This window comes from Labeo rohita, chromosome 5 (assembly GCF_022985175.1).
Source record: "Labeo rohita strain BAU-BD-2019 chromosome 5, IGBB_LRoh.1.0, whole genome shotgun sequence".
NCBI classification, from domain to species: domain Eukaryota; kingdom Metazoa; phylum Chordata; class Actinopteri; order Cypriniformes; family Cyprinidae; genus Labeo; species Labeo rohita.
Window position 1 is genome coordinate 29,164,732 of NC_066873.1, and position 15,515 is coordinate 29,180,246.

Here is a 15,515-nt window from a genome sequence, read left to right on the forward strand (position 1 = left end):
TGAGCAGTTCATGGGACATGACAGTCAATCATTACTCTGGATGTAGCCTATTCCTTAGGTACTACTACTACTACTACTACTACTACTACTAATATCAATTAATGTGAAAAAATTTGAAATCAGAAGGCTGTGATTTCGACTGTGTTTCCCTGTCAGAACTTTTACATTAAGGCCCCAAGTGCGCAATGCTCTTTGGAAGCGACTTATTTTTCAATTGATTAACGTCAATAGCGCGGGGGGCCTTGAACATTAAAAATAGCTCACGCACAGGAAAGATGTGGTTTAGTTTGTCCAAATGCGTTCCTCACAGTTGTTTGTTCCTAAGCAACAGAGGCGCCTCACGCGTGCGTCATTTCCTCCAGAGCGCCCGTGTCGGTATCTCACTACGGACTCAGTAGTAGCGACAAGAAATCCGAGCGAGCCGCACTGACCACACACGCTCCTCTTCTGAGCGCAGCTGCCAAACTTGAAACGTTCGTTCTGTGTTTTTGTTTCCTTCTCGGTGCAGGACGCGTCTCACAACCTGTTTCTCATCGCACAATGTGTTACCAAAAGGATTAAAGTCACTATTACGGACGTCAAATCCGCGCGGGACTTATTTCGGGTTTGTTGCTTGCCTTTGGAAGAACAGTGTACTTTCGTATACTATATATAGCATTTAAAGTGCTTATTAAAGAAATTTCATTAATGATCAAAAGTTTCGAAACTGTATTGCACTAGTTACTCTGCCATTTTGCTGTAGTAGTGTTGTTATTTTAAGTACGCGCTCTCAGACGAAGACTTACCTCAGCATGGCTGGTCTCGCCACTGGTTTAACGCACGAAACGCGGTGCATTTCTGTTTTTAGCAAGAGACAGTGACCGCGCTCTGTTCCTAATGCCTGATGTGAAATCCCCCTGTGGTTTTGAGGTGTCCGAGAATGAGCACGGATCTGGAGCGCGCTTCTCTCAAGTCGGGCGCGAACTCCCTGGGCTCCGGTGGCCGCGCGCTCTCCGTTAACGTCAAGAAGTTGCACAACGCGCTCAACGTACTGCTCAACGACTTCGAGAGGGAGCAGTTCATCCACTGTCTCAACGTGTATCACGCCAAGCGCAATGTCTTTGATCTCGTGCAGACTCTCAAAGTCATTCTCAACACACCTAACAAGCGCCAACTGTTACCCATGCTGCGCCTGGTTATACCCCGCTCGGACCAGCTGCTGTTCGACCAGTACACATCGGAAGGGCTTTATCTGAAAACAGATCTGCTGGCTGCAGCCAGTGTCAAGCATGAGTGCTCGGAAGACATTAGCACCACGAACGCGCATGCAGGAGCATCCTCGGTGCACTTTCTGCTCGAGTCCGAGCAGGCCGGTCCCAGTCACGGATCCATGCGCGCCGCTCCTGTTTTCAGCACCACGGCTGAGGGGACAGCGGCAGCGATGATGCAAGAAGCACCTGATGAAATCCGTCAAGTTACGCTGAAAAGGAGCAAGAGCCACGAAGGCCTGGGATTCAGCATACGGGGTGGGTCAGAGCATGGAGTTGGCATCTATGTGTCTTTGGTGGAGCCGGGATCATCCGCTGAGAGAGAGGGGCTCAGAATTGGAGACCAGATCATGAAAGTCAATAACATGGTGTTTGACCGAGTCACTCATGGAGAGGCAGTCAAGGTGATGTGTGATCTCTATGTTAGTGTGTGTGTGAGTGAACGTGTGTTTTTGGCGGTATTCTAAACATATCATATCTTATAAGAAAGTAATTTTGGGGATAGTTCACCCAAAAATTTAAGTTTTGTCATTACTTCAAACACGTCATGGTACTCTCGATAATGGCGGAAGACTGTCCCGGGAGAGGAAAAAATAAAGTCGTTATTATTGTTTTTGTTTGCGCACAAAAGTATTTTCATAACTTCAAAATTACGGTTTAACCACTGAAGTCACATGGACTATTTTAACGACGTCCTTACTATGTTTCTGGGCCTCGGATGTGTCAGTTGCATTGCTGTCTATGCAGGGTCAGAAAGCTCTTGGATTTCATTAAAAATATCTTAATTTGTGTTCTGAAGATGAACGGGTTTGGAACGACATGAGGGTGAGTAATTAATGACAGAATTTTCATTTTTGGGTGAACCATCCCTTTAAGTCTAAAAAAAAAATTCATTGAAAAAATGAAAGACATTTTGGTGGATTCATTAGACTGCCAAACTGATGGAAGTTCTAGAAAAAACTATAGCAATCTTATCATAAAGGGCAGTTTTGATGGGTTCCTGCAAAAACTCTAACACTGTCATTAAACCAATTAGAAGAGATGAGATTTGATGCATTTGTACTTGTGACTGTTGGTCTTTCACAGGTTCTGACTGTTCTGGTGATCATGGAGAAACTTGAATGAAAAACCAGATGGGACATTTCACAGAAGTCAGTCATTTGCAGTTATGGTAGAAATAATTATCAAAGGCCCTGAAGTATGAAATATCAGATATAAGTGAACCAAACCAAACACTTACATGGTTTATTTGATAGATAGATGGTTTGCAAAAAGTAATGACATTTTTGTTTGCCGGAGCCTATCTGGTGGCGAAAAAATTACAGTTTTCAAGCGGCAGTCTATGGAAACCATGGAATAAAAGAATAAAAAAAGTTAATTTGAGTTTATACTTCAAAATTCTAACTTTATTCGCGCAATTCCGATATTACATCTCACAATTCTGATAAGAAAATTCAGCTCATCATTCTCTCTTTTGAGTTTATATATAGTTATATATTCCACACTTCTGTGTTTTTTTTTCCCCTCAGGATGGACAAACTAGCTATTGTTGAGTTAAATCGAGTTATTAAGTCTGAAATACGAGATATAAACTTGTATTTGTGAGAAAAAAAAGGTCAGAATTGTGAAAAAATAAAATGGGTAAATGTAAAATGTTATAGGTTTAGATAGTATTTCATGTTGTAACTGTAGGGGTAATATAATATGTTCCCTATGAACTGCATATGTGAATATTATGTACACCTATTGTTTAAATCAAATGTATGCTTTAAAAGAAGAGTAATTATAGCAGGTTTCATCCAGTAGTCTGTCTGTTTAAATGTCTTTGTTTAGCTTCAAATGATGTTTTTGACAACAGTATTCTATAAAAATGATTCGCATTCTGATTCTGACATTCAAAGGCACAATACATTTTATCTCTTATTCCGTGGATTTTTTTTCCCATTTCACTCCACTTGTTAACAGTGTTTTTCTGCCTCCACAATGTTCGCGCAGCTGCAAGTAACGTAACTGTGACATCTAGCAGAACCTGATTTTACCAAGTACGACATGTTCCTGGATCAACATCTTTGTTGACCCTGGAACAACATTGTGATTAACCAATCAGATTTGAAAAAAAACAGTTTATAGTTTAGGCTTACAATCAGTGTTTGGTGCTTGTACATCAGTGTCATTCATCTATCATCACCTCTGATTTATGTTGCACCAAATACAGTATCTACAAATGTATTTCCTTGGGTGCACATACTTCTAGTTGGGAATCACTGCCCTAGAGGGATCTGTCAGTGTGGCAGTGTGAGGAACCCCAGTTGGTCTTTTGATTTTTACAGTGTTGACTCTCCTTTTTTGTACTAAACAGCCCCATTTGCTTTCCCCCTCCCTCCTCTCATTCTGTAGAGTCCTTTACCAGTGTCACAGCCCTGCAGAAAAATCTTTGGCTGGAGTCCCAGTCAGAGTTACTGGCTTTAGCAGGGCAAAAATCAATCTTTTAATTTTTTTTTTTTTTTTGGCCCACTTGATTACACAGTACTTTGCACTAACTTTTGGCCTCAACCCCAACCTGGCCACTGGCAGTGTGTCTAAAACTTGCTCTCTTCTCTTCACACAGTCTTAATCCTGGCCTTTTTTAACACATTTGCTCCAATTCCCCATGTGTGTCCAAAGGTAATTTCAGGAAATTGGATAATTGACTCAAAACGCCCCATTGGAGCTGGTGCTGGTCTCAGGCATTGTGAGGAGAATGGGAAGTACTGGTGTTTGATCAACTGTAACGTCCAGTTAGACACATGCTGAAATTCGCCTGTGGTGGAATCTATTATCATCTCTAATTTTAGTTCTAGATTTGAGAGTTAAATCATAGGTTACATAACAGTTGAAGCTTGTACAGTTTGCAGAAGAAGAGCAATGACAGGCAGCCACCTCACTCTTACTTTCCTCTCCTCTTTGCTCACTCACTCTCTCTCTTTGACTGTTTGTGTGGGCAGGCTCATTCTGTGTTTGTTTTTTTTGTTTTTTTTTCAAGCGTTAACGTTAGACTGCCGAGGGAAGCGCGGCGTTCTTTTGTATGGTCCTCGCTTTGTTGTACTGCCTGTCTTACTCATGTCGCAGTCTTGTTTGCCTGTCAGAATTGAATCCACAAACTAAAAAAAGCACAGAGCAAATAACAATGTGAGTCAAATCGTTGCACGGAAGCTGTATCAGCTACACTTGGCTTGGCACTATTCAGACAGTTTTTGCTTTCTGTCAGTCATACCAGCAGTATTAAGTATGGCTGTTTAATTACATTGATACTGTAGTTTATATAATGGAAGTTCAGGGCCTAACGCCTGTTTGTAAAGCTTTATTGAGTGAGTCAGTCTGTCTTAATTGCGGGTTCCATATGGAGGGATTAAAAGTGATTGGCCATGTTTACTCAAAGTGCCAGTCTGTAAGCATTTCTAAATAAAGACGGGTGAGGTGAGAATTGGCCGTCTCGCATCGCCTGTGAAGTTTACTATAAGGCAGAGGTGTGAATTGAGCTGATTTGACAGTATCAGAGCTGTTAACACAATGTCTTATATGAAAGATGACATGGCCTTTAACTTTAAGGCAAGCTTGTCCATATTGCAGCTTATTCTGGACAAGAACAGCTCATTGGACTGAACAACCAGGATTGTCACATTTATGCAAAATCAGTGTTAACACAATAATACACTAGCATGGAAGCTTTTAGGCCTGTGTGCTTTTGGGGAAATGTGATTTCAAAATATGTTTGTTTTTAAGTTCCAGATTGCACTTAAAAATAATAATAGTAATTTTAATTTAAAAAATAATAAAATATTATATTAAGAAATATGACTGCTGTAGTAATTCAGTGTAAAATAAAGTATAATAATAACAACAAAATGTTTTAATTTACTGTAAAACCGCACAATTATAATACTAATACTTATGTTATAATATGTTAATATCTTCATCTTCAAACCTTTAACCATCAAGCTTGTATTTTGGTGGGAAACCACAGGGTGCATTGAAATCTTTTTTTAGCTTACAAGTGCTTCACATTAGAAGTTTGGAAAGATGGTTGGCACGTTGCGTTCCCAAATGCATGTTATAAGCAACTGAAACTCAGAGTAGACACAGATATATAGTTTTGTGAAGCACCATTTACATAATGAGCTGCTCACATGTACAATTTACATGCTTTTTATTTTGTACTGACCTGAATAAGATAATTCACATAAAAGACGTTTACATATAGTCCACAAGAGAAAATAATAGATGAATTTATAAAAATACAAATGAACCCCACGGCTGTGTTTTTTTTTGTTTTGTTTTGTTTAGTGATAGTTGTTCATGAGTCCCTTGTTTGTCCTAAAGAGTTAGAATGCTCACTATTCTTCAGAAAAATCCTTCAGGTCTTACAAATTATTTGTTTTTTCAGCATTTTTTGTGTATTTGAACCCTTTCCAACAATGACTGTATGATTTTGAGATCTTATGCAACTCCTATGCAACTATTACAGAAGGTTCATATGCTCACTGATGCTCCAGAAGGAAAAACGATGCATTAAGAGCAGCTTTTTGAAGTTGAAGGTCAGGGTAAATGTAGCTTATTTGTCTTCTGGGAAACATGTAAGTATCTTCTGTAGCTTATGAAGGGCAGTACTAAATGAAAAAGATATGATATTTAGGCAAAATAAGAAAAAAGTACACATCTTCATTCTGTTCAAAAGTTTACACCCCTGACTCTTAATGCATGGTTTTTCCTTCTGGAGCATCAGTGAGCGTTCGAACCTTCTGTAATAGTTGCATATGAGTCCCTCAGTTGTCCTCGGCGTGAAAAGATGGATTTCATCACAAAATGCAGTCATTGGAAAGGGTTCAAATACACAAATGTGCTTAAAAACCAAAGAATTTGTGGACATTTCTGGAAACAGAAAGTTGCACTTGAGATATTTTGTTTACTTGCCTAAAAAACTGAAACCTTTTTTATGCAACAAACTTTATAAACTTGGTCACTTTTGCTCACTAGTTGTTCCTCTTCTCACTGTGAACGGTGACTAGTTCTTTACATGCTAATTGTCCCAACCTGCCAAGGCTAATCACACTTTTCTACATGGTAAATGTTGATCCTTTTGAATGAATCCTGGCTGTTCTAGCTGAATTCCTGCAGTTCTTCCAGTGTCATCGTTCCACGTTAATTGCCGTAGTTCCTGTTTGCGTGCTAAGCTAATAGGGGTGTTCAGAGCCGCTCCTGTTGGGATTCCTGCTCTCGTTTATTAATTGGATCCATTCTGCTTCCCAATAGGACCTGAATAATTCATAAAAGCGGTTAATTAAGCAGACAGTATTTAAGCCAGAGAACACACTCGTAGCTGCCTTAACCGTGAGCTTTGATTAGTTCTGACAGAGAGTTTGGCATGTGATGAGGTGCGTCGATGGGTGGGTAACAATAAATCAGAAGATTAAATTGGCACCAGGGATTCGTTTATTTCATTTAATCCCTGTGTGAATTGACTTCTCACATACTAAAACTTAGGGATCACAGCCTAGCAAAAAGACTCAAATCCTCTTCAGTCATCCAAATCTGAATAACTAAAGCTTGATCATTGGTTTTAAAGTGATCTGCTGAATAACAGGGGATTTGACAAAGAAGTACAGCAAGCAAAGTCACATCGTCTGCTCTCTCTGTTGGAGTCTCACCCCTATTGACCTGCCAGTCTTAAGTAATTATTCTCAATGACAAATTGTGCCGGCAATGCAAATAATGGCGATGCAGCTGCTTGTACTCCTCCGTATTTCAAGTCTTATCTTGATTCCCTATATTTATCTCTTTCTCTCTATCTCTACCAGTAGAATTAGCATTAAGCACTGAGACCTCCCCAGTCATGTGAATAGCTAACAAGCCCCCATCCCATTCCCAGCACACAGTGCATCAGCCCAAAACAGTGTGCACTCCATATCTGATGGCTCTGGAGCAAACAGAGCTCAACGGCACTGTTATTTTCACCACCGTGATGCAAGCTGACCATTTTATAACGTGTAGAGGGAAAGTCAGGGATAATGCTGTGGGGAGAGAGTTTGTGCTTATGTAAGTGTCAGAATAATGAAAAGCTGATTTGTTTTCCGACCACTGAGGATCATCAAAGACAAAATGGGTCGGTGAAAGATAAGATGGTTCAATTTATCAAAGCAAGAGAGATGGTTTTTTATCATAGCTTGGAGCAAGAGAGGGAGAGTGAGTGATATTGAGAGGGGAGGGGCAGAGGTTGATGGGAATGGAGTTTTACACAGTCCATCTGCCGCACTGTCATGGAGATTTTAAAAGGCCAAACGGATGCCGGAGGAACCGATAGATGTAGAGTCAATTAGAGACCTCTTTTTCCTCAGTTTTAGCTGAGAAGCTTCTAGAAAGAGACTAGCACAGACCCAACATGAGCAAAGTGCTTTTCCGTCTTGACACAAACTCACAACGGACCTACTGTAAGTATGAATAAATAACGCTTTCTAACGCAAGACCTTGTGAACATTAAAGCTTGACAGTGTGATTATTCTATTTTATTACCAACACAAGCTTGTTTTATGGTTCCACTGGAGAATGGGAAAATCAAAAATGTTTAGTTTTTTTTAGTAGTCTTAGCATTAATCACCCTACAATGATACAAATCCATTCACTTCTTTTTTTTAATCCCCAAAAAACCCAAACAGTCTCAATTATCAAGCCGTCTTGACTTTCTGAGTAGTCATATTGTTCAGGCCCCAACCACAACTGGTGATTAACTGTCCCGTATTAGCATATTTCTGCCCTCAGCCAGTTGTATGGTGCCCGCCATTTTCTCTGTGCTTGAGCAGCTGTAATGACAACAGTGTCTCGTAAGCAATGCAGGTGTTTTGTATTTTGAAGTAAAAGTAAATGTAAGAGTCTTGGATTAGTACTGTTTTTGATGGCGACGCATCATCGAATACACAAAAAGAGAGGGGCGGGAGCAGTAGCTCATTATCATGTAAAGAGACATGCACTGAAATGGTTCGTTGTGATCATCTGTTTTTGACAAGATAAAAAGTGTTGTTTTAACCAAAGTAATTTGTAGACATCTCATGAAGACCCTAAAGAATCATACTAACTTGTGAAAAATGGCCATCCGAGGTCTCCTTTAAAAACCCAACTTGCAAAACATTCTTCTAACAGATGTTTAAAAAAAATGTGGCTTAAACAAAATGATTTTAGTAATAGGAGTCTATTTATTTTGTGTGTACTGAACAGGAATACTCTAAACATGTTGCTAACAGAAGTTGTTTTATTGACCTTAATTAAATAGATGTTTAAGTTTTTGTTCAAAATCTGTCCAAATGTTGTCCCAATTTTCCACTCTGAGTCATCTTACCATACAGTTTTAGAATGAACAATGTTTTGCAAGTTCCCAGCATGCATTGCTCCTTGATCTAATTATGTGATCATTTATATATATATATATATATATATATAAACTTAATTTATTCTTCTGCTGATGTTGTTACTGTTAGTTAGCTGTTACATGGTTCTCTCACCGTGTTTGAGATTTGTGTGTAAAAGTATGTGTGTGCCTCATTGCAACTCTGGGGTTTCATATATTTACCCATCAGGATAAAATGTTTGTCTGTAGTTTCATTAGGCAGATAATACATATGACATGTAGTGGTTTTAAAATCAAACAAAATGAAAGAACAAGGTTTGTAGCTCCAAGCATTTTTAAATTCTTTAGATTAATAAAAGTTTTCAGTTGTTAGGTGAATTAGCGTTGATTGTAATGGGTTGTCTTATTTTTTTAATGTTTAGGTGTTTCAGCTTAATTTAAGTTAGGTCAACAATTTTGTTACAGTGTTGAGATCACAGTGAGTCTGCACCTAGGGAATTTAAATTGTTCTTTATAATTACATTCTTGTACAGCATGAACATTTGTAGTTTGTGGTCATAGATTGCCTGTGCACACACCTCTGGCCTTCCTGCTGGGTTTGAATGAACTAGTTCATCATTGGTTATTCTTTCTTCTTTCTTTTTTTGTTTGCTTGCTTGTGAGCCCTGTCTCTTCTTCTGCCTCTTGTTATCCCTGGAGAATGACTACATCTCACCCCGTCACACTCTGCACACATTTAGAATACAAATTTCACCATTCACTCACTGTCTCATACTTTAAACCTTGCACTTCATTATTCTGTCAATTTTAAACATGTTTTGACCAGTCATTGGCACTGGCAAATAGAAAATGCATAATATTTCTTAAACAGATGATCAGTAATGATTATGTTATGTCAATGATTGTGGCTTGTGATTAACTGATTTTATTTTATTTTTTGTTTATTTTATTTATTTATTTATTACAATGAGCTGGAGTCTACTGTAGAAAATTGCAAGACAGTTTTGATTTTGTTTATATAATTGCCATTTGTGTTATGGTAGTGGAAAATAGTAGTAATGCAAAAGGAGGGGGTGTGTCCAAAATTTGCCTGGTAGTGTAAATGTCGTTAATTTCATTAGTGCTCTACAGAGTTGTGTAATTAAAACTGTGGGTGTTTTAGAATGGCTGACTGAGTTGTTATGAAGTGAGATGCATTAATCATCTTTAGCCTCGCTGATGAGCTGTTTTGCTCTTTGTCTAAAGCTCTAGCACAACTGATCTAGCAGAACAATTTGCAACCAGCTACTATTCGCCCTCTGTCGTGACACTTGCTGCCCGTTTAAATTTCTTCCTGTTTATGTTTGCTTCACTTTAATCTCACTCTATTCAAGCCCCAAAACAGCAATTACCACAGTGAGGACAGAGGTTTTGTAGTGATGAGATGGTAAAGTTGTCTACTTTTGTTGCTGCCTGCTGGCCTTGACAGATATTAGATCAATCTCGCAGCACATAGACGTCCGATTCAAGGTATCGGAACATGTTTGACTGCTGCCCTTGGAAATGACATATACTCTATCTGTACAAAGTGCCTGGCTGTGCATATGCTGCATTTACTGCACTGAATCTGAACGATTTTTGTGAGATGACAGTTTGCTTGCGAGGATGCACAGTAGCCCTGTTTTTATTGAAATTGAATTGAAATGACTGAGTTTATGGCATGAAACTACAAGAGGGAGCATAAGCAATTGCAAATGGTGGACAAAGGTAATTCTCCATGCATATTGAAGCTGACAGCAAATTTATCTGGCCTTTTATTTACCTTATTTTATGGCACAACCCAGCCAGTTCCATGTTCCTGTGTAAAACCAGTTTTTTTTTTTAAACCCATCTTTAACCCAGTATTTCACAGAGCAGGAAAAGCTCTCAGGCGCCTGCCTGAATGAATATCGCCTTCTTTGAATCAAATGTTTGGTTCAAATTTTTAACAGTTAAAGCTGAATGCTTTCATGTTTTGCATTTTCTAAGCAGTGCATTTCACTGTTAAACTCTCTTACCGTTTTGGGGGTGTTATCCAGTCTTGGACCTGTCAGATTGCTTTCAAAAGCTGAATGAAAAAGTGAGGAAGAGCCTTCCTGAATTTCTAGTGACTGACAGTGCTGTTAATACAAACCAGTTGTAGCAGAGCTGTGTGGTCTTGTGTTATAGGCAGTGTAAATGTACATAAAGTGAGAGACAAAAAAAGTTTGTGTTAGGCAGTGATTAAGTAGACTTACAGTGGATTAGAAACACTTAAGTAGATTTAGCTTTAGTTAAACGGTCTTTTAGGAATTTTGTAAGCAGCATTATTGTTAGCAATGCAACATGTAAAAAGACTCTGAGAGCATGGATTTAAGCGGGTTTTCTTTTTTGGGTTTAACCAAGGAGGTCTTATAATAACACAAGAGAGAAGGAGAGACACATTAGTATTTCCATTTGTTTAATTCTTTGTCAGAATATCTGTTTACTTTTAAATAGCTGTCAGTGGGGAAACATGATTTTTGCTAGCATAGGCTAAGGGGGGTGATGCTAACTGATGCTAACCGGATAATTTCTGACCACTGTAGTGCTGTTTCTCATTCTTGAGAGAATTTGATTGGACAAAAATGTGCATGGACGCATTAATGTGACAATAATGCATTTGTTATGTTACAAAAGATTTCTTTTTCTCTTCATTAGAGAAACCTAAAAAAAGTATCACAGATAATAATAAGCAGCCCAACTATTGTCAACACTGATAATAATGTTTTTTAAGCACCAAATCAACTTACTAGAATGACATCTGAAGCAGCATGTGACAACTAAAGCCTGGGATAATGGCTGCTGTAAATTCAGATTTTCAATCAGAGAAATAATTACAATTTTAAAATATTTTAAAATGGAAAGCTGTTATATTAAATTTAAAACGTCAGCAGCTAGCGATAGAGGCTATTTACACTATAAGTCTGCTATTTATACTACTTATTGCAAACAGTGGCAATTATCTGGGCCTCAGTATTGTAGTACATTATAAAAGAGTACACAATAATAATGTACCGAGTGTAAATTATAATATTCATTCAAATTATTAAATGCATTCCAGCATATTGGGACAATAAAGCCTTCCCTACACCTACCCTAACTCTACCTAATACTTTATTTTCAACTTTTTAATTGTTTCCTTAATTTTTATTGACAACAAATGCCTTTCTAATGTGATATGAGATTTGTAAAGGGAGAAAAACAGTAGATTCGAACTCTGGTCGATCGTGTCAAAAAGACATGCACAATCTTTACCATCTATCCCACCTGAAGCTGATGTTCGAGATCGTCTTTTGTAGTTTTGACTACCCCAATCACATGTTGATATCGAGGTTAGTATAAATGGCCTCTGCCAACAAGGCGGCTATTTGCACTTAGCTGAAAATAGACACTTTGTGTAAATAGACACTCCGTTAAAATATTTCTTGATGTAGTGAGTGTGTATATCTAGAATGCAGTCAAAGTGTGTTTGTGACTATATGTACAGTATACACTTCATTGCAGAGTGTGGAGTACAAGCTGTGCTGAAAAACATAGGAGAGTGATGAGCTTTTCATCTAGGGCAACTGCTATTTTTTTCTATTATTCTTCTTTTTTAGAGGCCAGACCATTTTCCTCCAGTGCTGTTGTGTGACCCTGTGCTGAACACATCTATAATCAAAATTTATACTGACGGTAATAGGTGCTATCGGTATTTTAATGGAGTGTGCGTCTTTTATTTGCTTGTCTTCACACTGCGTTGCCAGAGTTAATGGAACAATAAACAAGCAAATTAAAATATTGGCAACCCAGGAGTCTTAAATATGCTGTGATCCTCAAATCTCTTCTTTTAAAGAATGAAGACAGTTGAAAATAAACAAGTCTGTCTTGTTTTCAGACTTCACTTAGCTCCAGTTGGGCAGGTTTGCAACTTTTTGCCTTTATCAGCTGAAAATGAACATACTGTATGCAGTAAACCTTCCTCTGCAAACAGAGATAACATGTTTATATTTATCTCACCTACCTTTGCTGCCTTCAAACTTTTCAAGTGAGATATTTTCGTGCCTCCCTGGAGGCATACGTTCTACTCTTGACCTTTTCCTTTCTGAATGGGTCATGAAATCTGAAAAGTCCTCTGCCCTTCCTTCTACACAATATGAGTCCTCCATCCAGATTTACAGAGAATGAGTAACATATGAAGCAGTGAGGGCTAGAGATACAGCAATGAAACTGAGAGGAAAGAATGAAAAGCATGAGCTTGATTTATCACAAGAGGCAGAATGTTTTAAGTTTTGCTCTTTTAAGGCTGGTTTAGTGCTCTGATGTCCCTAAAGATTTTTCTGTAAGATATTTAGTACCATCAGTGTGTTTCAGCGATAAGATAATCTGACAGAGGGAAGGCTGAGACGTATGTTCCAAAAGTTTCTCATGTTAAAGAGTGAAGGTTGTCTTTTCTTGACATTTTTTCAATGGTGCACTTCAGACCTACTTTTTCTTTTTTACTGTTTAATGGTGTTTCTAGGTCTGAAGTCTTCAGGGGGTAGTGCACATATTGCGAAGCTTTTACGGGCTGTTCCGAAACTGTCCACAGTTCCCTGTGGTTTAGGACACTGAAACTGTGACAGAAAACATCGTGTTTAATTATTAATCCTCGTAAAAGTGAATTACAGTACTTTTTATGGTATCTCTCTTCACTTTAACCTCAACAGTCACCTACACGATTCAAAGTGTTTTCTTTAATTGCAGTATGCACAGTATCATGGGATACCTGTACAGTTGTGTTACATTAACCGCTTGTTCCATTAATTCACAATTGTGATGATTCACATGCAAAATGGAGCCAGACTGAGAGCAGAATAAGCTCTGATAAGCCCAGAGGACAGCCACATGTGTAGTCAACTTTCCGGGTTATCATCATTTATTTGAAAATGTAATATCACAAATGAGATCTCTTCAATATTTCAGTCATTTTTCCTGATTTAATTAGTACTTTGTCTCATTTTTCTCTGATTTTTCTCATGAGAGAAAACCCCCAGAAGTCTCACGTGTCTCTTCTAGATAGCAAAGTCTGTGATCAATAGTAAGAGATTTAAATATGAACATTTCTTGTTACATTCCTACAAAGATAAAAAATGTTCTGAGCTATCTTATCCACATTTTGTATTCATTTTGGAGCTCTGTAGGAACACCCATTAGAAGTACTTGACTTAAAATCTGCCATCTTTGCCCATGAGACCACAGAACATTGTGAGCTGTAAATTCTGTGTGACTAATGTGGCCTTCAAGTCAAATGAAATATTGTAAGTTCTGAGCACATGAATGATTAAGCAAAGCCATATTCGAAAACGACATAGTTGAGAATTGAGAGGAGATCCCTGTTAACTGCATACACTTCTGCACTCTTAAAAATAAAGGTTCTTTATTGGCATCGACAGTTCCATGAAGAACCTTAAACATCCAGGGAAATTTTAAAATGCAGAAAAGGTTCTTTAGATTTCTTAAATGGTTCTTTTAAGGAAGTGTTCACACACAATTAACAACACACAACTAATTATTTAACTGGGAAAATACACCAACGAAACATTGGAAGAAAATTCTAAATACTGAATTGGGGTGGGGTTTATATGAATGCATTTCTGAGAAATATTAATACATATTGAAAGGAAAGGAAAGGAAAGGACATGACGTGTGGCCAAGTATGTTGACCGATACTCGGAATTTCTGCTCTGCATTTAACCCATCCAAGTGTACACACACAGTAGTGAGAAGTGAACAAACACGCACACACACCGTAAACACACACGGAGCAGTGGGCAGTTATATTGCTGTCGCTGCGGCGCCCGGGGAGCAGTTGGGTGTTCGGTGCCTTGCTCAAGGGACTCACCTCAGTCATGGTATTGAGGGTGGAGAGAGCACTGGTTATTCACCTGGCAGGGGCGCAAAGTGTTCGGCACCGAAAAGCCTCCTGCATCCCTGGGTGGGACTATTAATGTAGTATTTAAAAGCGCTGCACTGCTTTGTTTACAGCAGTAACCAAGGAAACGCTCTATTGCTGCTTTTCAATAAGCGCCACCTGCTGTCAGTAAGTGACAGCTTTTTTTGTTTTGTGCTATGTATTATAATTTTACAAAGCTAAGGTCAGACCATTCTTTTTTGCTTTAATTTTTTAAATTATACAATCTAATTTACATCAAAAACTGCTCATGCTACATGTAGCATGTTTGATTGTGATGCAAATGCAGTGGTTCTGCAACTGTTTCATGCAGTCTGATTCATATAAAGGCACACTCAGGGAAAATAAACAGTTATAAGCTTCAGGTAAAAATGACATCATGACAATACCGATTGGCTGATTAGGTACAAGATATGCATAGTAATTCATATTCAGACTCTTTACTAGTGACTATCCTGAACAGTAAATGAAATGTGGCAGACTCATGTGTATTTATGTATAATATGTCATGCAATGCACTTTTGTTTAATAAGAATACAAAGTAAACTGTGAATTGTTGTCAAGGTAGAAAGATATCTGTTAGCTAATGGTGTAGTAGTTACAGCATCTGTCAGGAAGGGCAGATATGGCTAAGCTAACTAGCCACACCTTGACCCTTTTGGTTGTAACCTTTCCACCATTTTCATTTTAAAATCCTTTTACTGTCAGCTTTCAGTGTTTGTGACTGTGGCGGCAGATTTGCATTGCTTAGAATGAATAAGCAGACCCGTCCGTGTTAAAGGCTGTGAGGTCATTGTTTAGTCATCGCTGACTGTGTCACCACTCATTATATCCAGGTCAGCACAGGTCTCAGTTGGCGTCTGGTTGGGCAGGAGCGTGGAATAGGATTGTTACACGTTCTTATCGGAAGAGGGCTACGTCT

At 38.5% G+C, this 15,515-nt stretch overlaps 1 protein-coding gene across 1 annotated transcript in view; it reads left to right on the forward strand.

Annotated features, from left to right (window-relative positions):
* The first annotated feature begins 386 nt into the window (after nt 1-386).
* The window catches only part of whrnb (whirlin b), a 78,521-nt gene continuing 63,392 nt past the window's right edge, over nt 387-15,515 (forward strand). The window contains exon 1 of the mRNA XM_051110297.1: nt 387-1,651. Coding sequence (XP_050966254.1) covers nt 920-1,651 — 732 coding nt within the window. The 5' untranslated portion in view covers nt 387-919. The remainder of the gene's footprint in view (nt 1,652-15,515) is intronic.